Source organism: Solea senegalensis, linkage group LG18, assembly GCF_019176455.1.
Source record: "Solea senegalensis isolate Sse05_10M linkage group LG18, IFAPA_SoseM_1, whole genome shotgun sequence".
In the NCBI taxonomy this organism is placed as follows: domain Eukaryota; kingdom Metazoa; phylum Chordata; class Actinopteri; order Pleuronectiformes; family Soleidae; genus Solea; species Solea senegalensis.
The window spans coordinates 1,732,275-1,757,723 of NC_058041.1; the positions used below are offsets into that span (position 1 = coordinate 1,732,275).

Genomic DNA, 25,449 nt, shown 5'->3' on the forward strand with positions numbered 1-25,449 from the left:
AGAGACACGCACACACAACCTGACTGGATTCTGTTTGAGTTACAGTATAACGTGTTATGGTTTCAAACAAAGGGGACGCAGCTTTTAGCCATGACACAGCACAACACTGCTGCTAGCTGCTAGCTGCTAGCTGCTCCATCTACCGCAGTTAAAACCTTTTTGTTTTAATTTAGGCTTGTTATAAGTAGCAGTTTAATTTATTTAACAATTTATTTCATGTTGTGTTTTAACAATGTGTCATGTACTGGATGTTTAAAGGTTATAAATGTGAAATATAAGTATCTAAAAGTAAGGCTAAAATGAATACTGAACTGCCCGTTTAAAATGGAGCAGTTGTTCCCACACTTATTATGCCAAGGACCGTCTGAGAAAATGTTTAGCTCTTAAAGTAACACCATTATCACCAACGTTAAAATACAGTGGTGTAAATAGGCCGAGCAAAGTCAGCTTTTCACAGGAGTTTTTCCCAATAAGATCATTTGCTCTCTCATCGTCTTCCTCACATATATTTCACGGATATAGTGAAATTAGATGAAGATGAAGCGAGATATAGGTGACTCTAATTATTATCTATTATTTTATTTAGTTTTTGTTTTGTTTTTTGTTCAATTTTCTATGCACTGCGGTCAAAATACCTTGATCACATACTCTGGTTTAAACATTAGAACTATGGCTGTAAAGCGAGGGGTAAAGAGACATTTTAGGTTCTGCATTTCTGACCCATGGCTGCAACTCTATTGAAGTGTATAGAAATCAGTGTTGATGGGCCACAAATGAAAATCTGTGAAGCTTAAACTCTAATGACTTATGGTCAATACATTTCTTACTTTTAGCCACTTTGTTTCTGTTGCTGCACCTTAAATCTGCCTTTGTGCCTTGGGTAGATTAAAACACTTGTCCAATAGCAACTCTCTCCTTTTTATACACACACATACACAGAGGTTTACTCCGCTATCCTTCTATAGGACACTGTGTTGACTTCAATTAATTTGGTAAACAAAGCATTATCCTTAACCTGAACCTAACCATGATTCAAATCTTACTCCTAAAATGAACATGTTGCTCAGTAATCAGGTTCTGCTTCATTGAAACCAGGTTTTGGTCTCCATGAGGACTAATAGTCCTGATAAGTTCAGTGTTCCCAGTGTATCCAAGGAAATGCCCCCAAAGTGGTCACAAACACACATTGTCTGGAGTGGTCAGCTGCAGGTGACAGCAGACAGAAGGACACTGGTGGTTTCTGACACTCCGAGGTGAAGCCAAGTCGTTGTCAGCGGTAGTTTCTTTCTGCTCGTCAGTGGTCACATATTACACGAGGCTGCAACATCCACCACCACCACCACCACGACCATGGCTATCACCGACTTTCTAGCAGCTGCAGACATCACTTCAGCTATAAACGGCTGTAAAGGTAAGGAGGTGATTTGGTTTTGGGGTTGTTGGGTTATGTAATGAAGTACTGAGGCTTTTTAAATCTGAATTTCACTTTTGTTACCCCGACACTGCTGGGCATCATCGTTTTTAACTCGCTGTCATCTTACTTTCAGCGAAGGATTCCTTTAGCCCGAAGACGTTCTTCAAAACGGTGGGTTTGTCCAAGAAAACCCCACCAGAGATCGAGGGGGTCTTTAAGATTTTGGACCAGGACAAAAGTGGCTTCATCGAACAGGATGAGTTACAGTTGAGTCTCAGAAAGAATATCCTCTATGTAATGATACACATGTCAGTTCTTTCCCATATGGCAAGCTCTGGTTCTGTTGGTTCTGTCTGCATTAATAGCAACTAGACTAAGTTTCCTCAAGAAAGCTACAAGAAAGACACACAGTCTAGGACGGTGACATAGATTTCTCCAAGAAACCTTCAAAACTAGCTGCTGTAGGTTTCTGAAAGTGTCGAGGTGAAACCTGTGAGTCTAGATGATGCAGGTCTTGTCAAGAAAGCTACAAGTCCAGTTGATGTAGGATGTTTCAAGAGTAGTTGGTATAGTTTTCTTCAAGAAACCTTAAAGTCTAATTCGTATAGTTTTCTTCAAGAAACCTTCAAGTCCAGTTGCTGTAGGTTTCGTCCAGAGCCTGACATTTTGAGAACTGTGACCTGGATGAATGAAAATTGACACAGGAATTTCTGTTGGTTGTTTTCTGAGAACCAACAAGGACAAAAAAAACAAAAAAACGTCTGTGTATTTGAGCTGCAGTGTCGTGTTTCTGCATGAGATGCAGGAATTTTATATTTCAATGTTTGTCTGACTATGGTGTCACCTCCCTGAACCACCACCCTCCTTCCCTCACAGACTGTTCCTGCAGAACTTTGCCAAAGGAGCAAGGCCCCTGACCGCGGCTGAAACCAGAGCTTTCCTCCTGGAAGGAGACTCGGACGGGGATGGGAAGATCGGCTGGGAAGGTAGGCAGGTGTCATGGGCAGATGCTGTATTTCCAGTTGCATTGTCAGGAAAAAGGAAAAGGGAGTGTGGCATTTCCCACAAGCTGTGAATGAGGTCACACGCATCAAAACTTTACATGTAACTCTGTTGTATGCCTTATAAACATGTGTTTTAAATGTGGATGAAATTGGGTAATTGTTGCTAAGCAACTGACATGGAGGTACAACAATTATGTGTCACTGCCATGCTTGAGTACGTTTCGACATGTTTGTAGCTGTAGGTGGACACAAACAGATTTTTGACTTTTAGAAGGAAGTCATTTAAAATGTTTGTTTGAAAATAATAATGTTGTTCTATGTTTTTCCAGAGTTTTCTGCGATGGTGAAGTCTTCATAAGGACATTTTGTTTTTTAAAAAATGGATCTGGTGTTCAGTGCCATAATATAAAATATGTCATACTTTAAATTAAAAAATGTCAAAAAAACAAATCAAATCTTGTCTCTGTGCTGTATGTTGTTCCTCTGCCAATCAATGAGTATGAATCTGTTTATGTTTTTTGACATAACTCTGATATGATGAGCTCTGGGAGTTGACTCTTACCAACATTAGCAACTTGTAAATTTGGCAACATCAGTTTGACACCTGAGATGAACTAATATGGTGTGAGTTACATGTTAACACTTAGACCGCATGCAAACATCACTCTGTGACGTAACTGTATAGGTGAAAAAAGATATGACTTGAATTTTTTTGGTACCAAAACCTAATACATTTAAACTTTTTGCCCAAATTTGGCATGCGCATGAGCAAGTTGATTTTTCACATTACATCTTACTAACGGAAGGTTATTTGATATATTCATGTAATAAATGACCTCAACAAGGTCTTGTTTATATATGGGATATATAGGGGAGATTTCTTTATATGCAGATGACATGCTTCTGTTGGTTTCAGCCAAGCCAGCTCTGCTTAACGTTTCATACTTTTATCCGGCAGCACATATTCGTTGTCTGATGTTTTGGATGCATTGCCACCACAAAGCCACCATGTAACCGACATTAGGACGGTGTTCAGTGGATCCCCAGCTGCTGCCGTTGAGCTTCTTTGGCTCTCATGGGGTCCTAACCATGCTGTGCAGGCTTCAACTATTTATTGGTCTGATTGCAGATTAGGATGTTTGGCCCAGGCCTGGTGCAGACTGTTGGATGGAGGGCAGCTCTGGCAGACAAGACATTGGCCGTGGCGGGGAGGGGGAGTTATGAGAAAACAGTGGTAGGAAGCGCGTAGACCTGGCACAGAGACGGCAGGGAGCTTACACTGACGCAGCACAGGAGAGGATGGTGTTTCTGGGGCCAGAATATTTACACGACTTCTATCTATTTATTTGTAACTTTCTCTTACATGACAGGGGATTATGGTTAATTTAATTATGGGTCAAAGTCCTGCTCTCAGCTGGAGTCTGAGACACTTAGTTAATATTATTTTGGCTCTCAGAGGAGGACGAGCCCAACTTCATGTTGTTTGATGATACAGAAACTTCTTCTATGTATGATATCCTGAAATTCCATATAAAGTTGTTCATCTTTCAAAATAGTGTTTTTTTGTACAAATTTGTACTTAATATACTAAGTTCAGAATACGACGGGGAGTGTCCTTCACTTCCTCAGATAACGGGCGTTCATTGCCTCGCTTAATGAGTCCCATTCCCGCTGAGAGATATTTGTAATTTAAGCCTGATATTGAAGCAGGGCAGGAATAGTTCCAGTATCTGTGGCTGAGTCGTCTGAGGCGAGAGATCTCATCTGACCACGGCAAATGTTAAAGGCCAAATAAAAGATTGGCTTTACACACCTTTTTATTTAGATTTGAAGAAAAGGCGAAGTATTCACTTAACTAAGTGGCAGCTGCTGCTGTTGCTGGGCAGAAAACGCACATGTGAAATGAAGGAAATGAACAGGTTTACCAAGAAATCAGTTTATTTGAGCTGAGAGAAGCTGTAAAATAACACAATACAGTAGAAATGTTGCTGATGTTTCATTATCACTTAGTCACAGGACTATGTCAATACTGCCACCTGAAGTATAATAGGCACATTACACCCTGCATAGAGACAGACACTTGGAGCAGTTAACTCATTTAATGACATGTCTGGAGCCGTGTGTGAGAACTGATTACGCAACTACACAGTGTGTGTGTGTGTGTGTGTGTGTGTGTGTTGTTAAGTGTTACAATGATGATGAGATAATCTCAGCTCTCGATGTTTTCCTAAAATAGAATCACACACAAGTAGAAAATTCTGCTTTTCTGATGTATAAATAAAGTTGTAAAAATAGGAATATCCATAAAAAATGATCCAAATTTACCAAGAAAATTCAATAATACAAGAGAGAATGCCTAATAAGTGTGACTTTTTCCTTTAAAATGTATGCATGCTCCTTGATTTCTTCAACTGCAACTGAAGAAATGAACCCTGTGTGTTCACTGTTCACACTTGTACATATATAAACTTTTTTATTCAGTGCGTCGTGCAGTTTCCTGTCCCCAGATGACGCTGTGAAGTCGAGGCCAAACGAGCGTCCGTCTCCTGTCGCGATCTGCGTGAAAATCAAAAGCTCTAAACACACAATAATACGACGTTAAATCTTTGTTCTGATCTAATCAAACACAACGAGCACTCTTTCCTGACAGTGGAAAGCACAGCAAAGCTATTGCAGACATTTCAACAAGGTCCAGAGGACAGATTATCCTCTGCTGCAGACATCCTGTCTTTATTAAGGCACACAAAAAAGACACTTCACTTCAAAACCTAACCTAACATAACATAACATTAAAACACTGGCATAACATTGGCAACAAGGCCAAAGAAACAACGTCATTTCTCCACAAACCTGACAGATAAAGTACCTGTGGTGACGTACCAGCTTCGGTGTGTCACAGCATGGACAGACAGCCGTACACCGTGTACTCCGTCCACTCCCGGCTGCTCTGCAGGTCAGAATCAGAACGGCGAGTCCGCAGAGTACATTTCACCCAAATCAGCAGCGTATATAATTAGCCCTATGCAATATCAAGCACTTTTTCTTTTTTTTTTGCACAGAGCCCTACACTTAGCCTACCTACCATTTAAGCATCTTCATTTATGTAGATATAAATAGAGCAGCTCTGTCTACTGGACACATTTTTTTGACCAACTGCTTTGACTGCTTCGCACCCAGTGTCCATTACATCGTTCTATGCATCATATTTCCAGCCGGTGAAGGTATATAAGCTGGGCAGGGTGACCGAGGAGGTTCACTGCAGTGAGCAAATCCATTTGAACAAATCGTCTCTCTCTAGTCCTAGAGATCACCCCCCAAAAGGTGAGTGTGACTGGAGAGCCGCAGACCTTTAGACGAGTGTCTCGGGGCTTTAACTTCATGCAGTGGGACACAGATGGAGGAAAGGGCCAGATTCTGAACACCAGAGTTTAATTTCGGGACCCAACCGAGGAACTAAATGGGGGAAAAAAATGATCTCTTTGTCAACCGACAAGAGCTGCAAAGGATTTTTGATCTTTTAGCCTTGGAGGAAAAAAAAAAATTGGACTACCTTTTCTGATCATTTGGAATACTCAAATCAAAGAGGATCTGTGAAACTCGTGTTCATGTAGCTTTGTAGTGTTTGGTTGTTGGGTAGAAAATGTGAGAGGTTAAAATCATGCAAAGTTAAAAAGATTTGCTGCACGTGAAATGATGATCTGACGACTTGTCCTCTGCTCTCCTCCCTCAGGCAAAAATGGCAATGGTAAAACTTCTGGGTGAGGCTAACATCACTGCAGCCCTTGACGCTTGCAAAGGTAAACAAAAGTACAAAACTGCTGCTGTTTTCACTCAGGAGATCTTAGCTGTGTGTGTGTGTACAAGACGAGGACTTTAGGTGTCTCTGGCTAAATGTGCTGCTGCAGGATGAAGGTGTTGATGCAGTGTCACCACATTAAGAGTGTAGTGTATCACAGGCGGTGAGAAGGTGTCTCCACCTGCATCTTCACCGCAGCAATGTCACAGACACAGAATGTGATTCAAAAGTCACTCAAAGAGTGAGCGACCCCTGCTGTCCCTTAAGAAACATACATGTGAAAAGACAGGGACACATGTGTGACATGCTCTCTGTCTCCTCTCAGCTGAAGGCTCCTTCAACCACACAGCCTTCTTTTCCAAGATCGGCCTGTCTGGCAAGTCTGACAAAGACATCGGTGAGGCTTTCAAGATCATTGACCAGGACCAGAGTGGCTTCATTGAGGAGGAGGAGCTGAGGTAGGCAGCCTTTATCTATTTCTCTCTCACTTCACACTGGGATTAACTTCAGAATGATATCAGTGAATCTGAGTGTGGGCATCACTTCTTTCTCTCTGCTCTCTCTTCCCTTGTTCTAATATTTTATTTGTATTTACGCACATATTGGATTTGAGAGTGAGGACTCAAACATGAGCTTTCATGATATGCAGACGACCTGCTACTCTTACTTGAAGTCCAGCTTCTTCCTCAACAGACTTCTTTGCGCTATTTAATATCTTCTGTCGATTTTCCGGAGGCATAACTTCACTTGACCATTTCAGCTATCCTGGTATATGTGTCACAAGAGAATTGAAACACCTATTTAATTGCTTTCGATCGCTTGTTAAGGTAACAAACTAAGGTTATCTAAGTGATAAAGCTTAGTCTTTGTCTATATTACTATGTTGGGCTACGAGAGTGTGCAATATAGAGCGTGTTATACCCTCAACTACCCCAACTATATAAACACACCTGAGCCAAAAAAAAGTACTGGGGAGTTGAATACCAATGAAAAGATTGTAAGTCATGATGAGTTGAAGCATTATGAACCTCGGGTACCTTTAGGGTGTTGCTCAGTCATCTTCTACTTTTATTTGGAGGTCAAACTCTTTAGTTAAACCTCACTCGAAGCACAATCAGTTTTTACAGACCCGTGTTTCTCATTCTAACTTATTTGTGTGGCATGTTGCTGCACTTTCACAGCAGACGATATTCATCGGCCTAAATCTTCTCTCTCCAGACTGTTCCTGCAGAACTTTTGCGGCAGTGCCAGAATTCTGAGCGATGCTGAGACCAAGAAGTTCCTCGCAGCCGGTGACAGCGATGGTGATGGCAAGATCGGAATCGATGGTGAGTTGTTGTTTTTTTTGTGTCCCCTCATTCGACCTGAAAAAACCAGCATTCCTCACCTTAAGTGAAAAAAAGTGCAGGTTTTTATTCTGCTTTGAATTGATATTTCCAAATATTTGGCTGCTTTGTCCTGGTTCAGGATACAAAGCAGACCCAGATGACCTTAGTGGTCTGGATGGTTCATTGTGAGCCACTGGGATTAGAAAGTGTGTTTTTGGGCCTAAACCATTGATTCTTCTTATCGGTGATATTTTAAAATCAGTTCCTTGGCAGAACTTACATGTGGGAGTGGCTGTTGAAATAACTCCTTGTCTCCTTGTCTCCTTGTCTCCTCGTGGTGCAGAGTTCACCGCCCTGATCAAGCACTGAATGAACTGACCAACATCTTACTTCACTACTCTAACGGAACAACAACATGAGCCAAGACGTACTCTTCTAATCTCTTCTTCCCACCCACTCTCTCTCTCTCTAAACTCTCCACACCACTTTTATACAATTGACGCTTCACCTCCCCCGATGAACATAGACACCCTGACTCCACCCCCTTCTCCTCCCCCCCTCCATCCCCTCCCTCCCCCTCTCTCTCTCTGTCTGTGCTCACCCCTTGGCTGTCCACGATGAATGTACCAGACTAAGTGTATAGCGTGGTTGACGTTGTGTCTCTCTCTCTTTTTTTTTTTCTCTCTCTCTCTATATCTCTCTCTCTCACTCACTACTGTCATCGTTTTAATTATGTGAGATTTGCTTTCTGTGAGATCGGTGATGATGCACTTTTATGGGAAACGGACGGATGATGAGAAAACAATAAAGGTTCTTTTTCAATAACACAAGTCTGGTGTTGGGTTTTTTCACAGAGAAGATATTTACGCTGTTTTTTTTGTTTTAACAGTAAAGAAGCCAAATCTTTTTATCCAAGTGAAGTTGTCTCAATGATCATTTTTTAAAGATCTATGCTCTATATCGGTCATTTCCTCTGAGTATAACTTGGATTATACTATTGGATTATAAGTAAACCAGTTCACTTACCTTAGTTTTTAAAAACATGTGCACCAAATGAGCAAATCTTAAAGTCAGAAATAAAACCAAATAATTTAAGCTTAACAATATTTAGATATCTGAAGATGTCTAGATTTCCTAAATATGTCAAATCATTGAGATAAGAATGACTAAAACTAGAATTAAAAACATCTAACAGTAAGTGAAGTTGTCTAAATGATCATTTTAAAGATCCATGTTCTGTAGTTTCATACTGAGATGAATGACTTTGGTGTTTAAAAGGATTTCTATAATATGTTAAATCATTGAGATAAAAACGACGGTAACTAGAATTAGGGACCAGAATTTAAATATGAGAATAAATCCATCATAAATATTGACTAAAAGTGATGTTAGCAGTTGGTTTGTGTTCATCCAGCTGTTCTCTGTCATGTACAGTGAAGGGTAACCACCACAAGGTGGCGCCATACTGCTGTCATAGTAGAGGAAGGATGGACATCCTGTATGAATGCTGAATGATTTTGAAGTTTAGAGTGTATGCTTTTAGTGGATTTAATTCTCATTTCCTACAATTAAATCCTCTAAAATGATATTATTTCTATGGGGGAATGTTAATAAAATGATATAAAATGTCAATTTTAATGGAAAATCATTTTTGCAGATTTAGTTTTGTGTTTGTATTGAAATGAGAGCAGTGACGCTGGAGGATAATGACATTTATTCCCTTGGTTCTTGTTACAAAAATCGACCCTTAATGTCCTTAGTGCTGACTGGATTCACCAGAGACGCACGCTGCTGCTGTGTCAGGTGGCTGTCCTGATTGGACGGTTGTCACGGCGACCGAGTGAAACTTCAACGTCGTCCTCACCTCACACACGCCGCCAGTATCTGCAACCGTTCCACGTGGAACGGCTGCGCTTATAATGTGTGGAAATGTCTCCTCACGCCATGGTTCTCAAACTGCGGCGCGTGTACCACCAGTGGTATGTGGTGGTACTAGCCCCAGTTATGTTTATGGTCACCTCAGTTTTCAAGATTATTTCTATGCAATACGTGGTCCACGATACCGGTAATATCACGATACGACGATTCTATCATACATAATATATACAAAATGTTAAAAGTTGAAAGTGTTTATTCACAACATTGAGGACAAAGGTCAAAGGTCATAAAGTCTATGTATTGAACGTGGATGGAGCGTCTCTTAATGTAGCTTTTCTCCACCATTATCCCACAATTTTTGGCGAATTTCGACCGTTTGCCATGAAACAGGAAGTTCCCTGTAATTTCTTCGTACATGCGCCGATCCGCTCTAAATTTTCTTGGTTTTCTAAACGAGTCGTTTGGTCCAGAAAATGTCGAGGTTTTTTTTTTATGATTTCTTTGTGACTTGGAACGGAGAAACCAAAAATATGAAGCTGGAAAAACCAACAGCTTGTTTAATTATTTCAAAAACAACAATGAATGAACCACATTTTACTGCAGATATTCATGATCCCCCGAGAATGAATTTGTCATTCAAAAAGAATCTTAGGTGGCAGGAATATAAACAACAAACAAATCCTAATCCATATTTTGACCCACCTCTCTTTATGACCTGCTGTTTGCTGTGGTAATCTGAAGTTAGGAGATTACTCAACAAAACCAAAGAGAAACAGAGAGAGAGAGAGGGTGGGTGGGTGATTAAATTTGAGTTGTCATGAGTTCTCACAAGCACCTGCAGGGGAGGAGGGAGTGCGAGGTGGAGCAGATGATTGGACATCATCCACTGTTTTATTACAACACTGAGCACAGGAGACGAGGCAGCAGCATAAGCAGCAGCAGCAGCAGCAGCAGCAGCAGCAGCAGTGGATTTACACAGTGTAGGTTAATTGGGCAGGTGAACAGGTGAGACGCAACCTGAGAAGGAGGAGACAGACTGCAGGAAAACTCGATCCTCGCTCGGGTCGGAAACTCAAGCGTCTGTCAACGCGTCCAGACCTGAGCATAAAAGACTGAGCAGCTGAGTCTTATCGTCATCATCATCATCGTCGTCGTCATCTTCACCTGCTGCTGCTGCCGCTGCTCTGGACTTGAACTAGAACTGAGAGGAGACAACATCAGTGGTGAGTCCCACAGCTGCTCCCAGGTGTTGGACAGATGTTCTTCTACCTGTGGAATCAGACATGAAGCATTTATTCACTGTTGCATGGATTTAATTATGTTTTATACATGTTTAGCCTTGTCTAAAATTTTAACTTATTTTTACCGCCAAAATCGTCCATATGATCAACAACTAATTGAGCAGATTTAACCAGATGTCCATTAAACTAATTATCAAAATTTTCACTGTTTAAAAATATTACTTTAATTGTTCACAGTTATATCTTTACTTTAGTTTGAATGAACTTAATTAATTCCGGTGTAATATTTTTAATGTAAATGGAAATTTCTGTTACTTTTGTTATTTTATACTTTGCTCTACAGTTTTTGTTCTAATTTATTCTTGTTTTGTTCTATTTCTATATTCAGTTGTGTTGTATATCTATTTTCTGTCCTTTAAATGCTACAATGTATGAATTTCCCCAAATCTAATCTAATCTAATCTTTACATTTTTAGAATTTATATATAAGAAAAACTACCAGACTTTCGGGAATTTATTTTTTATTTTATTGTTTTTGCTCAAACAATGTCTAAGTCTTTATTGAGTGAAAGTATGTAAGACACCATGCTTTTGTTTTACTTAGTTGCCAAAAAGGACAGAGTCTGTTTTTTACACACTTTGTGTCCAAAAAAGATAGTAATAAAAGAAGTGCAAAGAAAAAGAAAAGTGAAATAAAATAAGATATGGTAAAATAAGCCAGGACTAGAAAAGAAAATATAGGAAAAGATAAGATATGAATGTAAATATTGTGTAACATACAATATTTACAGTCATACACAGTATGTGTATAATAGTGCAAACAGTGCAGTGTGTAAACATTAAAATAACAGCCAAGTGTTGAGTGTATGAGCTGCAGCTTGGTTATAATAATAAATAATGTCACCGTCTAGGGGTTGTTGTTTCTCAATGAGGTGGATTATTTTAAATTTTAAAATAATCCACCCCCCCATTCTCCTCTCCACACTCAATTAACCGCATAATCCGGTTAACTCGCACAGTTAACCCTACTTAGCCAATTAAGCTGCAAAGGCCATGTCATTAATCCAGGCCACCGGGGGAAATCTGATCATGACCACAAGGAATCAAGAATGGATCGTGACATAGTTCATTATTACTGTACAGAAACACGTTTACATGCATCTTTATTTTATTTTGTCCTGAAATAGCCAGTTTATTTACCAGTGAACGTGGACAAAAGAGAGAAAGAAAGTGTGTGTGTGAATAACAATTCTTTTTTGTGTCCCCAGCAGCACCAACATGTCGCTCACCTCCATCCTCTCAGCTGAGGACATTGAAAATGCCATAAAGGACTGTCAAGGTACGACTGTGTTCACTGACCTCTGTGTAGCTCCTAAAATGTGGGACATAATCTCTTGGTGATGAAATCTGAGTTTAAAAAGGATTGTTTTTAATCTTGATGTTTTTTTATATATTGGAGGCATGTGTCTGGTGTCCTTAGAGGAGGATTTTTTTTGTTTTAGAAAATGAGTTGGGAAATCTCCTACCTGGACGTCAGCCACAGGAGAATTTAATCTCCATGAGTGAGTGGAGCCTCACACGTCAACTTAACTGTCTCCCTGTTAGATTTTGAAGGACCAATTAGATTTTTTTGTGATTGGTAGGTGATCACCCAAGTGTGTAACAAAAAATATCATATATCAGTCAAAACTCATCAAATTCTTATGAAATTTGGTATTTGTATCTAGAATCAGACACTCTACCAATTTACTAAATTTCAACCCATCGTCACCTACCATCTCCATAATCCTAACCCTAATCCTGTAAATTTGTCCAATTTGTCTTCCGTTTTTGACAAGTCAGTGTGATTTTAGGTGATTGTGATTGGTAGGTGATCACCCAAGTGTGTAACATAAAATATCATATATCTGTCATCTACAATTTTTATGAAATTTGGTTTTTGTATGTAGAATCAGACACTCTACCAACTTACTAAATTTCAACCCATCGTCACCTACCATCTCCATAATCCTAACTCTAATCCTATAAATTTGTCCAATTTGTCTTCCGTTTTTGACAAGTCAGTGTGATTTTAGGTGATTGTGATTGGTTGGTGATCACCCAAGTTTGTTCCCATTACAATTTTGGTAAGAAACTACCCACTGATGACATCACAAAAACCTATACAATTTTCAAGAAATCACTCTTTTAATGAGCAAAAATTATATAAAATATCATATCACACTACGTCAAAACTCATCAGATTTAAATTAAATTTGGTGTTCAGAATCAGACACTCTACCAACATACAAAATTTCACCCTGCCATCACTTACCATCTCCATAAACCGAATCATAATCCTGTAAATTTGTCCTTTGTTAAGTAACGTATGTGATCACCCAAGAATCTACCCACTGATAATCTCGGATTTTAACGAAATTTGGTGTGTGTATGTCTACAGTCAGACTAAATTTCATCCATATTACAGATTTGGCCGCAATTTTAATGTGACATGGGTCAGTCCCATTGAACAACTTCAATGAACGGATCAGAATGATGACTAGGTGACAAATCGTTTAACGCAGCATTCTTTTTACGGAACTGGGAACAGGGAGTGACATCATCGCCGCATGGAGCCAAGCATAGCTCAGACTAGCCGTTGCTAATCATGCTAGTCAATAGCAATGTTTATGGTTCTTAAGTGTACTACAGAAGTTCTATTAACAGATGTTCCTCAGAGTTCTTGAGTTGGAAATCGGTGTGAGGAACATGACCTCCATGATTGGAAATTCCGAGATCTCACTACAAAATGGAACGCATCACATGCCTTGGCGGAGTTGGGCGCTCTCTCTGACTTGTTTCATTCTGCGTTTCCAGCTCCAGACTCGTTCTGCCACAAGAAGTTCTTCCAGCTGTGTGGACTCTCCTCAAAGACGGCCCAGGAGATCAAAGACGTCTTCCACATCCTTGACGTGGACAACAGTGGCTACATCGAGGAGTCTGAGCTCAAGTGTGTGAACGTGACCCACTTTTCACCAAGAAGCTTTTTGCAAGCCATATTTATTGTAATTTAACCTAAAGGAATATTCCTTGTGTCTGCAAAATGACATTGTGTGTTTGTGTGTGTGCATGTGTAGGTACTTCCTGCAGCGGTTTGTCCCCGGGGCTCGGACACTGACCGAGGCAGAAACTAAGAAACTCGTCTCAGCAGCTGATGATGACAGTGATGGCAAAATTGGAGCAGAGGGTCGGTATCTGATTTCTCTTATTTCGCAGAAATAATATCCGCGGTTGGATTAAATCTCAGTAGCTTATTGCAGTTTAGGGAGCTTTTAGTTCACTGAGGAAAATTATCTGTTGCCGTTGTCATTTATTTATTCAGTCGGACGTCTAAATTCAAACTGTGCAAATAAAGTTGTTAGTTTTGTCAAGTTAAACATCTTCAAATGATCCTCTGGCTATTTGTTTTGGTGTAGAAAGAACTTTCAATACCAAAACATCTGTAAATTTAAATTTCTTAAATATGGCAAACTATCATGACCCAAATAATAATATAATTACTGAGCAAATTTGTGCATAATTTAGTGACTAATTTACAGTCATATCAGTGATACATAACGTCATTTTCAATTGTTTAGCTAATTATTTCCAAGAGATTTTTAGTAAATCATTTAAAACTTCACTTTATTTTAAACCATATACACATGTTTTACAATTTTTACTCAAATGTTGATAAAATTCTACAAATTTTTTTTTAACCCAAAAAAGATATCTTGTGACGCATCTGTGGGCCTCAACCCAGACTTTGGGAACCACTTTGTATTCAACTAAATGCCGGGACGATTTTTTAAAGTAAATTAATCAAACTTTCTGTTTTAAACATAGAGACATAAACCTTAGGTCAAAGTTTGGGAAAATCAAAAAATATCTTCTGCGACCCGTCTGGGGGCCTCGACCCGGTCTCACTGCTTTAAATGATATTGTGGTATTGAAAGTATTTTTTTGTTCGTTGATAATAGAAGTCATATTTGTGTGTCCCAGATTAACCCTTCATCCAGTCACCAGTGATATCTGAGCTTAGCTGTCCCACATAAACAGATGAAGGATTTCAAACAGATTATATTAGTCTGTGTCTCTTTATTTTACACTTTTCACCGTGCTTCTTCATTTTGGCTTCTTTTGTCCCCTTAGAATTCCAGGCTATGGTCCTGTCCTGAGTTTTTCCAGCGATTCCCGTCTCCAGGTCTTCAGTCTCTTCAATCTTCAGTCTTGTCTCTGGAGTCCCCGATTCTGATTCCCTGGAGGCTTTTCTTTTCATTTCTACTAAATTCTGTGTGTAAATTCAAAGACAACAGACTTTTAACCTGTATTTCCCAAAGTGTTGCTCTGTGTTTTCTTGTCTGTGTACTTCCCACCTCTGACAATGAATGAGATGAATAAACACATGGAAATATACATGGTCTTTTTCTGCATATCTCTTTATTTGTGATGTAATATTTGACTCATACCTGAAAATAGAGCTAATGTTTCTGTGGTACTTGTAGTATTTTTACATGAAGTTGACATTCTATGTGACATTTAGATTTTACTATGACATGAATTCTTGAACAAAATTCTAAATAAACAGCCCAAGTAGAAATAAGGCAAATATTGATTTAAATTAAAATGTTCTTGTTTTAAGAAAAATAATGTGCCAATGGGATGAGCAAATTTAACTTGAATATTTAAGATGGGATAAGATAAAAGACTTGGACAGTCAATTTCAGTGAGGAAAATTAGGAAAAACTGGCCAAAAACTAGACGAAACTGGGCAAAATTTAAGAAAGTTGTACTTGTCACAATCCTTCTTTATAATTTATACCTCAGAATGTCTTATATTTGCACACACCATCTGTGATAGTAACTTTTACTTATGTACTACTGGTTTTACATGTAAACCATTGTTTTAGCGTGTCACTGGTCATTTAAAGATTAAAGTATGCTGTAATATCTTCACCATATGGGTGGATTTTTAAAAAAGATTGTTCTTTTTAGGCAAAATAAATTTCAGAATGTTTGTGTTTTATTATTAGATTCAATCCATATCAATACAAACACTTTTATTTCGAAATTGAGTGAAAATATCATCATGACAAGTATTGTTATTTCGATGTGGTTTTCTAAAAAAAACTTGAGTGACCCCTTGCTGACCAAACCCCTGGTAAAACTGTTTTAAAGGGACTAGGAACCTTTTATCAGTTCGGGGACTAGTTTCACCCGAGCACTTGTACTTGTTACACCGCACTGTCTAAATCAGGAAGTTAAGGATGTAAAGTATGCGGCGTCTCTTCTCGTTGATCGCATTTCTTCGTTATTTTTTATTTTTATTTACGCATTTTGCCACGACAAGCCCCGTGACGTGTTAGCGGAGTTTCCTGGCAGGTGAGTGCGTGTTAGCGTGGTGTTTTTCTTCCTCTGTATCGGTTAGCTAGTTAGCCTGTTAGCTGCTTGTTGACACCGTGAATGACTAGTATTTGCACTCGTGAACGCGCAGAGCCGTGTTTATTTAAATTATTATACATGATCAGCTGGTTTTACACGAGTCCGCCTCACAGAGACTTCACTAGCTAAATATATAAAGAGGTCAATTGTTTTTTAAAGCTGTAAAGCCATGGTTCTCAAACTGGAGTACGTGTACTACCAGTGGTACGTGAGCCTCACATATTAACTCACATATACCAGGGTATGTGATCAGAGTGGAGCTGAGGAATTTTGACCAGAGTGTGTAGAAAATGTAACTAATTACAAATAAATAATAATTAGAGTCATCTGATCTCTTGCTCCATATCAATCTAATTTAACTTTACCAGTGGGTGAACTATATGTGAGGAACAGGAGGAGGAGGAGGAGGATGATGAGAGAGAGCAAATTATCATAAATCTGCCTCCTGTCAAAAGTCCATAGCTGACTTTGCTCAGTGTTAAAAGTGTAGTGTTATTTATTTGGCAAAAGTACGATTACTAAAGTAATCGTTAAATATTTTCATCACAGATTAATTGATTCATTAATTGAAATGTGAACATTTTCTGGCTGTTTTTGCTCCATGTAATAAATAAATCATTAAAAGTGAATAACTTTGGTTTGTAGGCAAAGCAAGACATTTGAAAATGAATTCAAATACATACCATAACGTTTCTGAGGAGATGGTGTTTGTTGGGAGTAGATGCCAATGGAAAAATATGGCAGTGTGACATCATATCCTTTTTGTTCAGATGTTCTTATTTTGTTAATTCTAATGTAAAATGCAGAACAACAGATGGTAGAAAAAGGTTTTATTCCTTTTTAATTGTATGAGCAATGTTTGTACCATATATGAAGGAGTACATGTACAGAATCAATGACTCCTGAATTCTGTATGCACCGAATCACTGACTGTAAACTGTGGATATTTCCTGTATTGATCTTGGTCTTTGTGTTTTCTCATGTGGTCTTGACTACAACACTCGCTGACTCATCCGTTGCAAGTCGGTATTTCAGATTTGTCACTTCTCGATGTGATTTTTCTTATGGTCTTATTTGTGCAGGAACACGGCATGCTAACCAAACTGTCCTTGGACCAAAGGAAATCCAGACACAAGTTACACTAATGCTGATGATAAGGTAAAGACGAGCAAACATCAAGGAGATTGAATATCTTCATCATCATCATACCTCTCTTTGTGTCTGATTCAGTCCCAGAATGGCTTCAGGAATGCAAGAGAAACATTACACGCCATGTCTGCTTAATTTTTTCATCTACAATCCTACATTTGGACCGCGAGAAGGAGAGGTGAGCCTGACCATCAAAGCCAAATTATTATATAAGGGTGTTGTGTGTTGCTCATGCAAAGGCTCTCATTATGTTTTAGGAGGAGAAAAAGATTTTATTCTACCACCCCAGTGATGTTGAGAAGAACGAGAAGATCCGAAATGTCGGCCTCTGTGAAGCCATTGTACAGTTTACCAGGTAAAGTTCTCAGTACTGCTGTATTCCCTGCTAATTCACAAGGTAATCATTCTGTAAATTACCTTGAGCTCAAAAGTGGTGTAAATATTGTTCATGTAGCTCAATTTGAATGTTTGTCTCTTTGCCATTTTTCTTCCAGAACATTCTGTCCGACCAAACCGGCAGAATCCTTGCACACACAGAAGAACCGTCAGTTTTTCTTTGAGCCCGAGGACAATTTCTGGATAGTCATGGTATCTGAACAGTGTATTCTCATTTTTCAGCACAACCACATGCAGTTAAAGGGCTGCAACTAACAATTGCAAGAAATTGTGGAAAAATCTCAATTAATTCTGCTGCTGCTTCTTTATTTGTTTGGAAGGTGGTTCGGAACCCAATGATAGAAAAACCAAACAAAGACGGTAAACCCCCCACAGTAGAATATCAGGAGGAGGAAGTACTTGTGAGTACTGCTTCAAAGTCATGCTTCAAAATGCCTTCTTTTTTTCTGCTGATTAGATTGTTTACCATGTCCTCGTTCTCTCTGTAGGACACTGTTTACGGTGCAGTTGTAAGACAATGCTACAGTATGTACAAGGTCAGTTCCTGTGTGTTTTAAAATGCTATCAGCTACTATGTTTTTAAATGTAAATGAAGTGAGGAGGTGTTATATAAATATAATAATTATTATTATAATAAATAATAATGAATAAATCAAGGTTTGTAGGGCTGCTTGAATGTGCTTGAATTTTAATGTTGTGGTTTACCAGTTTGAAAAGTGCTTGGATTTTGAATAAAGCACTTAGAAATACCTGAATAAATTACTGTATTCCCTTAGCAACAAGTAGCCATCTGATTTAATAGTTTGCTCATTAGATGGAAGAATGAAATAAGCTGAAGGAACCTTGAAAGTGCTTGAAAAGTGCTTGTATTTGACCTTGAAGCTGTTTGAACCCGAAACTCGCCCTTTTTACAAACCATATAGTGTTGCTGATAATAGTGATCCCCTTTTAACATGATAAAAGGCTAAAATTATCAGTTGCATGCATTCATATAGTAACTATGTAATTTACCATAGCAGTAAGGTGCTGGAAAGGCATAAAAATAAACCTTGAATGAGCTTGAAATTGCCCTGTGAAACTGTATGAACCCAGTAGTCATGCTCTTTTAAAAACTTGATAATCACTTGATGACACTCATGGTAATCCATTTTTAATGTGATAAAATACTAAAATAATTTTTTTTACAGATTCATATATTAAATTTGGAGTTCATCACAGCTATAAGGTGCTGGAAGTGGAAAAAGGGACCTTGAAAGACACATACTTAAATTTGACCTTGTGAAAGGTGTTTGAACCCCAGACAGTGTATAATGGTATTTTTTAATGTCATAAAATGGTAAAATAATCATTTGTACATTTGCTAGAGCTGTAATGTGCAGGAAGAGTGCACAAATGGACCTTGGAAGTGCTTGAATGTGACCTTGGTGAAAGTCATTCTCCACTCATGATTATCCCTCTTTTAATGACGATGTCTTTCCTTTTGTCGTAGCTCTTCAATGGCACGTTTGGCAGAGCAATGGAAGCCGGCGGAGTGGAGCTGCTCATTCAGAAGCTGGAAAAGTTCTTTTACAGGGTAAAAAAAAAAACAGTTTGGAAAAGACTCATCTGCAGTCATGCCTGATTTTTTCCACATTAGCCATCTTCATTTCATGTCACTTTGCTGGAACCGCACACTACAGCTGTCAACAAAACGCCAAGTGTAAAAAATTAATTTCAGATGAGGGAATGCCCTTCTTAAGTGAACACAGGCTTCCCTCACCACCATGTAACTCAAAGACTGACTGAGAGAGTGAGTGAGGCGAGCGTCTGTGCAGGGGCATCAATCACAGAGTTTCTCATTCCACTTTCCTTATTGCTGTGTAAGGAGGCACTCGGTAAACTAATCCCTCGCTCCTGTCTTTGTGTGTGTGTGTGTGTTGTGGTTTCCAGTATCTGCAGACTCTCCACTTGCAGTCCTGCGACCTGCTGGATGTGTTTGGGGGCATCAGCTTCTTCCCACTGGATAAGATGACCTACCTGAAGATCCAATCCTTTGTCAACAGAGTGGAGGAGAGTCTCAGCCTGATCAAATACACGGCCTTCCTCTACAACGACCAGCTTATCTGGTACTGACTCATTAATTATTGAGCATTTCTCTCTCAACTGTGTGTCCATTTCGCCAACAACCACTATTTGTAAGATTTAATGGCTACTACAGTGTCAGGCTACATCTGTTCTACTTTGTTTTCAGCCGTCCATGTTACACAGGTTATTTAGAGTCCAAAAATAACAGGAGTTTGAAGACAATGCTGGCTTGTTTTGAAAATTGCAGGTCTGCGTTCTAGTCCAGATAACATAGAACTTGGAAACAATGACACAGGTGTCCACATTTTACTTCCTGGTTGGCTGTTTCTAGCCATCATCACTTCTTACTGAGACTAAGTAGAAACAACAACAACAGAGGAGAGAATAGCTTCCTGTTCACTTCAGCCTGCGCAGGCCCAGTTAACCAGTGTGCTTAATCGTGATTACACACAAAAATCAAACCACCGATACGGGGTCTCGAGACATACGATCAGATTGGATCACACATTTGTGCATCAGTTCATTCTGAAACTTAATAAGAAACTTTAATCTGAATCAAATACACAGTGAAATGATAGCTACAGTGTCATGCTACTGTATAAACGGGTGGCTTCATACATCACGTTTAATCCTCTCATTGACATGTCACTTTAACAGCCCAGTGAACACACACACACACACACACACAGGGATTACGTAATGAATGAGAATGAGAGCTGTGTGATGTTTCATTTCAAACCATCAGTAGACAAACTAATTAGTGTCCATTTTAAGTGGCTGCATCGTGTGCTTTCACACTCTGGAGTATTCACTGAAGCATGTTTACGAGCACTGCTCACCTTTAATTACCGTCCAGCGACACTTGGTTGAACATCCAGGAGCTCATGATGCAGAGCTCTCAGTATGATCTGTGATACAGAAATACTCACTCACACACTAATGTTTTGCTTTGGTTTTTGTCTGCAGGAGTGGCCTGGAACAAGAGGACATGCGTATCCTGTACAAGTACCTGACCACTTCACTGTTCCCCAGACATTCTGAACCAGAGGTGAGCTTACTTACTGTCGTTTTCTACCTCAAACATACAGAAGGTTTTATTTACAATTCTTATGGCTCTATTTTGCTGTCGTCTTGAATAAGAGTGTCATTTCTAGTGCAGTGTCCCACGTTCTCACTCGAAACCTTCCGTCTTTCTCGTTGTGTTTGTCCCCTGATAGTTGGCCGGCAGGGACTCTCCTCTGAGACCAGAGGTTGCCGGGAATTTGTTGCACTATGGAAGGTAAGTCACAGTATCAGTATATCTTGCTCTCCACAGGATATTATCAAAAATAAAAATAGAATCCTTGATTTTGGTGTCCACAAACATGTAGAAGACCAACCACTGAAAGTTGCATTTTAGACGGTTACTGACCACTGCTCTCTACTTTAATCGATTTGTTTTCCTGTTAACTGCTGCTTGTGGCAGTGCACGGTTAAGTAACATGCTCTTGATATGTGCTCAAACATTTACATAAGGCATGTGTTCAAAGACTTTTGTATGTAGCCAATCAAGTGTGATGTGGAGGTTACTCCCTTGGCTAACACAGGAGCTCAAGAGTTTGAGTGTCAATATGTAACATGTCAACGTTTGCTGATGATGATGATGATGATGAAGTATCTGCTCTCTGTGGCTCATGACTTTAAAAAAAAAAAAGCCCTGTTTGCATTGTTTGCACTATTTCCCTGACATTTTTTTTACGTCATTTAAGTTCATTTCAGTTAATTAAGTAGTAAATATACTAAAAAGTAATCCAATTCATTGAAATTGAATTTTCTTTCTTTCTTTTTTTTTTCTTTTTTACAAATATCCTCATTTCCTTTTTGCTCAAAAAGCTCCTTTAAGACCCTAAAGTGCAAACATCGACATACTTAACGTGACAATAATTACATACTGATGCTTTATGGGTATAATATTCACCCTGTTCGTCTTGTTTTTTGAGTAAAAATTGTCATTTCCATGGTTGAACTAGACGTCATTGAGATTCATCTCTTCAAGGCCACAACAAATGCCTGGAAACTGATCCAACAAATGTTAAGAAATTTAATTTTAAATCACAATTGTTTATCCTTTTGTAAGATTCACATTTTCTGCTCTCAAGTGGATGAACTGAAGTTTTTAATCACCACACTGTGGCCGCTTCCTCCGGTCATGTCATCATTTAGATTATGATCATTATTATTGAATATTTCCTCCACACTCCATACCTGTTTTTTCCAGGTTTCTGACGGGACCGAACAACCTCAAAGATCCTGAGGCCAAATTCAGATTTCCCAAAATCTTTGTCAGCACACAAGACGGCTACGAGGAGCTGCATCTGATAGTTTATAAGGTATGAACGAGTGAAAGTGAATGAGAATGAATCCCTTCACTCACTCATATGCTTACAGGAGTTAATGTATTAAAACAGGAGGGAGGTGTTTTACTGCTTTATTGAAGGATCTGGATTTATTTTGGGGATTAAACAGCTGAGTTTTAAAATGATGAACATTTCCCACGTATGTTCGTCATCACTTTGATGTGTGACCTTTAACCTGCGCTGATCTGCTCTTTTGCAGGCGATGAGCGCCGCCGCTTGTTTTATGATCAGTGGTGAGTGATTTCCCCACCTACTTTTATGATGAAGTCATTTTTATTGTTTTTATTCATTGTAATTATTATTGGGGGCGACAAGTAATTCATTTGTCGATGATGTTTTTGATTAATTGATTTGTTTTTGGTGCATAAAATATCAGAACATTTTGAAAATGGTGTTTTTGTTTTGTCCACAAAGCAAAGAAAGAATATTGACATTTAAGAAGCTGAAAAATCACTGTAACTGAAAGTGATTATCAGAAGACTCATTTAGCAATGATTAATCAAGGATACATGAGTGCAGCACTAATTATTATTAAAAATATGTGTCATTTATTTATTTATTTGTATAAAAAGGTTGGATCTCTTCATGAAACTGTCTGCATGAAATTATTTTGGAAATTATTTTAAAACCAGGGCTTTGGTTGAAGAAGTGGGAAGAGGTTTGAAGTTCAACAGTCATTCCCTTTTCCTTCTGTATTTCTTTAGATATTCACTATTTTAAATGTTGCTGCTCATATAAAGCTAAATCATAAACATTTGCTGTGATATTTATTCTTGTTATTGTCATATTCTTGTTTCTTGTCTTCTCAGCGTCTGTGGAGATGACGAGAGACTTCTGTGAGCAGCTGGACGGTTTGGTGGGACCTCAGCTCACGCTGCTGGCGTCTGACATATGTGAACAGTTCACCGTTAACCGCAGGATATCTGGGTCAGTTTCAACCCGTGTGAATAGTCTATTTTTAATTTCATATGAAACACTATCTACAAACAAAATAGCCCATAGGTGGTGCTCTAATTGAGAGTCATTAAGATATACATTGGCCAAAAAATCAAATCAAATGAAAGACAAGCACATAGTAGACAACAAATATTATCATAACTGACGAGCTTTATACCTTTTATGAAAGTTTTCTACGGCTGAAACATTCGATTAATCAATTATTAAAAAAAAAGAATCATCAAGATTAAAGGGTTTGAGTGTTTTTTTTTAAAGAATTAAAAAAAGATTCTATGATTTTTCAGCTTCTTAAATGTGAATATTTTCTGGTTTCTTTGCTCCATATGTCAAAGAAATCATTTAAAATGAATACATTTTGGTTTGTGGACATAATTTACAGGTTTGGTCAACACTGATCAACATTTTCTGCACAAACAAGTCCTCGATTAATCAGAGAATGAAAGATTCATCGATTATTTCCCATAGTAATGATTGTTCTGTCTCAGCTCACTGTGGTTCATTCATCTTGTGGTGTGTGTTCCCTTCAGGCCAGAGAAGGAGCCTCAGTTTAAGTTCATCTACTTCAACCACATGAACCTGGCGGAGAAGAGCACCATCCACATGAGGAAGACGGCCAGCGTCTGTCTCACCTCCGTCCATCCAGACCTCATGAAGATCCTGGGAGACATCAACTCTGACTTTGCCAGGTACAGCGAAGAGGAGTTCAGTGTCATCTTTGTTTTTGTTTTTTGATATTTGAGTTGGTGTGGTGTTAAAGATCAGTGTTGTTTCACTTCACGTCAGTGCAGAGTGACGCTTGTTATCTTATCTTTGGCTCTTTGTTTTAAAGCGGTCATGACAATCTGATCATGTAACACTGACATTTACATTGAAACTAATGTCAACATTAGTTCCTGTTGATGTGCAGATGGTGCAGGAGCTGCTTGTCATCACATCTTATCACTTTGAATCCATCTATCTCTATCTATATCTCCCTATGTCTCTATATCTATCTATACCTCTATCTATATCTCTATCTATTCCTCTCTCACACACTCTCTCTCTGTTTATCTATCTATTCATAAATGTGAATATTATGTGAATAGTTTTGTTTTTTTTTCTTTGTTTTGCTCATTAATTGAGAAAATACTCAACAGATTTATAGATTATGAAAACCAATATTGTATATACACTTAAATACCAGCTCTAAATGTACTGTTTTCCTTTTCCCAGGGTTGATGAAGATGAAGAGATTATTGTCAAAGCGATGACAGATTACTGGGTCGTTGGTAAGAAGTCTGACCAGAGAGAACTGTACGTGATCCTGAATCAGAAGAACGCCAATCTGATCGAAGTCAACGGTGCGTTTCCTCTAAATCTGACAAAATCTGCCTCTGTATTTAATCCCCACTTCATCCTCTTTTATCTTTGTCTCTTTGTTTTTGTTTTTTTTTTAAACAGAGGAGGTTAAGAAGCTTTGTGCAACGCAGTTCAACAACATTTTTTTCCTGGACTGAAGAAGCAGAGACTTTTCCACTGTCGGTGATATCATCAGCGTAATGCAATAAAAAAAGAAAAGAAAAAAGCATTATGAAGTTTTTTTAATTTAATCTACAAAATATCCTTTTGTAATTATATGTAATTATGTTTTTTTGTTGTACATACATGTTTATTTGGATTTCTTTCTTTCTAATAAAAAAAATGTATTCATGCATTTTTTTTAATGATCGCGTTAATTTAAAAAAACTGACATTTTTTAAAAGTTCTCTCGATTCTTGGTCGTCGGCACGGCATTGGTTTTCAAGATGTCATTATGTCTTAAGTATTATGTTTGTAAAAAATTAATAAACAACTAACTTTAAATAAATTATAAGAATGAATTTTACCCAGTGTGTCTTTGATTTCTACTGTCTCTAATTCATAATTTATGATTGTTTGTATCATAAATCTAAAGGACAAGTATTCCATGTTTATTTTCATGTATTATTATCTATTTGGATCATTGGTTTGAGGTTTGTTTGTTTTTTAAGAAAACAAGTTTCTCAGATTTTCAGCTCCTCAAACGTGAATATTTTCAGGTGTCTTTGCTCCATATAATAAAAAAATCGTTAAAATGTATTTTGTTGCAGCCCTCAACAAATGTTCATGTCACAAAAACTAAAATGGACACTGACGGAGACGTCAACTTTACCATTTTATGTCAAGGATCAATCAAGTGTAGCTTATCTGATGCTGGGAATTTACATAATCTTTAATGTAAAATGGTTTCAGAAAATAAATAATTTTACAGATAAATAATAATAATTATATAATCTTAATCTTTATAATAATAAAGAGCAAGAAAAGTCAAGTAATTACTGATAATTAGCATTTTAGGAGCCCAATTG

The 25,449-nt window shown here is 38.3% G+C and overlaps 4 protein-coding genes across 5 annotated transcripts; all 4 read left to right on the plus strand.

Annotated features, from left to right (window-relative positions):
- Positions 1-1,164: 1,164 nt before the first annotated feature.
- On the plus strand, positions 1,165-2,791 carry LOC122759656 (parvalbumin, thymic-like). Its single transcript, XM_044014621.1, has 4 exons — positions 1,165-1,411; positions 1,548-1,680; positions 2,291-2,400; positions 2,748-2,791. Exons 1-4 carry the CDS (start codon positions 1,351-1,353, stop codon positions 2,774-2,776), a joined length of 333 nt encoding a protein of 110 aa, XP_043870556.1. The 5' UTR covers positions 1,165-1,350; the 3' UTR covers positions 2,777-2,791.
- Positions 2,792-5,656: 2,865 nt separating this feature from the next.
- LOC122759657 (parvalbumin beta-like) lies at positions 5,657-8,367 on the plus strand. Its single transcript, XM_044014622.1, has 5 exons — positions 5,657-5,739; positions 6,149-6,215; positions 6,540-6,672; positions 7,433-7,542; positions 7,886-8,367. The coding sequence occupies exons 2-5, from the start codon at positions 6,155-6,157 to the stop codon at positions 7,909-7,911; spliced, it is 330 nt and encodes a 109-aa protein (XP_043870557.1). The 5' UTR covers positions 5,657-5,739; positions 6,149-6,154; the 3' UTR covers positions 7,912-8,367.
- Positions 8,368-10,319: 1,952 nt separating this feature from the next.
- On the plus strand, positions 10,320-15,095 carry pvalb9 (parvalbumin 9). 2 transcript variants are annotated; one of them, XM_044013297.1, is made up of 5 exons: positions 10,320-10,643; positions 11,933-12,000; positions 13,518-13,650; positions 13,778-13,887; positions 14,832-15,095. In XM_044013297.1, exons 2-5 carry the CDS (start codon positions 11,940-11,942, stop codon positions 14,855-14,857), a joined length of 330 nt encoding a protein of 109 aa, XP_043869232.1. In that variant the 5' UTR covers positions 10,320-10,643; positions 11,933-11,939; the 3' UTR covers positions 14,858-15,095. The 2 variants fall into 2 exon arrangements, with proteins under 2 accessions (XP_043869232.1, XP_043869231.1); XM_044013296.1 differs by having other exon boundaries at positions 10,324-10,643; positions 11,930-12,000.
- Positions 15,096-15,909: 814 nt separating this feature from the next.
- Positions 15,910-24,947, plus strand: ccz1 (CCZ1 homolog, vacuolar protein trafficking and biogenesis associated). The gene is made up of 17 exons (XM_044014802.1): positions 15,910-16,061; positions 17,204-17,279; positions 17,352-17,448; positions 17,528-17,625; positions 17,765-17,858; positions 17,987-18,067; positions 18,155-18,202; positions 19,156-19,239; positions 19,596-19,771; positions 20,697-20,778; positions 20,948-21,009; positions 21,988-22,099; positions 22,326-22,359; positions 22,936-23,053; positions 23,611-23,769; positions 24,296-24,423; positions 24,524-24,947. The coding sequence occupies exons 2-17, from the start codon at positions 17,266-17,268 to the stop codon at positions 24,577-24,579; spliced, it is 1,443 nt and encodes a 480-aa protein (XP_043870737.1). The 5' UTR covers positions 15,910-16,061; positions 17,204-17,265; the 3' UTR covers positions 24,580-24,947.
- The last annotated feature ends 502 nt before the right edge of the window (positions 24,948-25,449 follow it).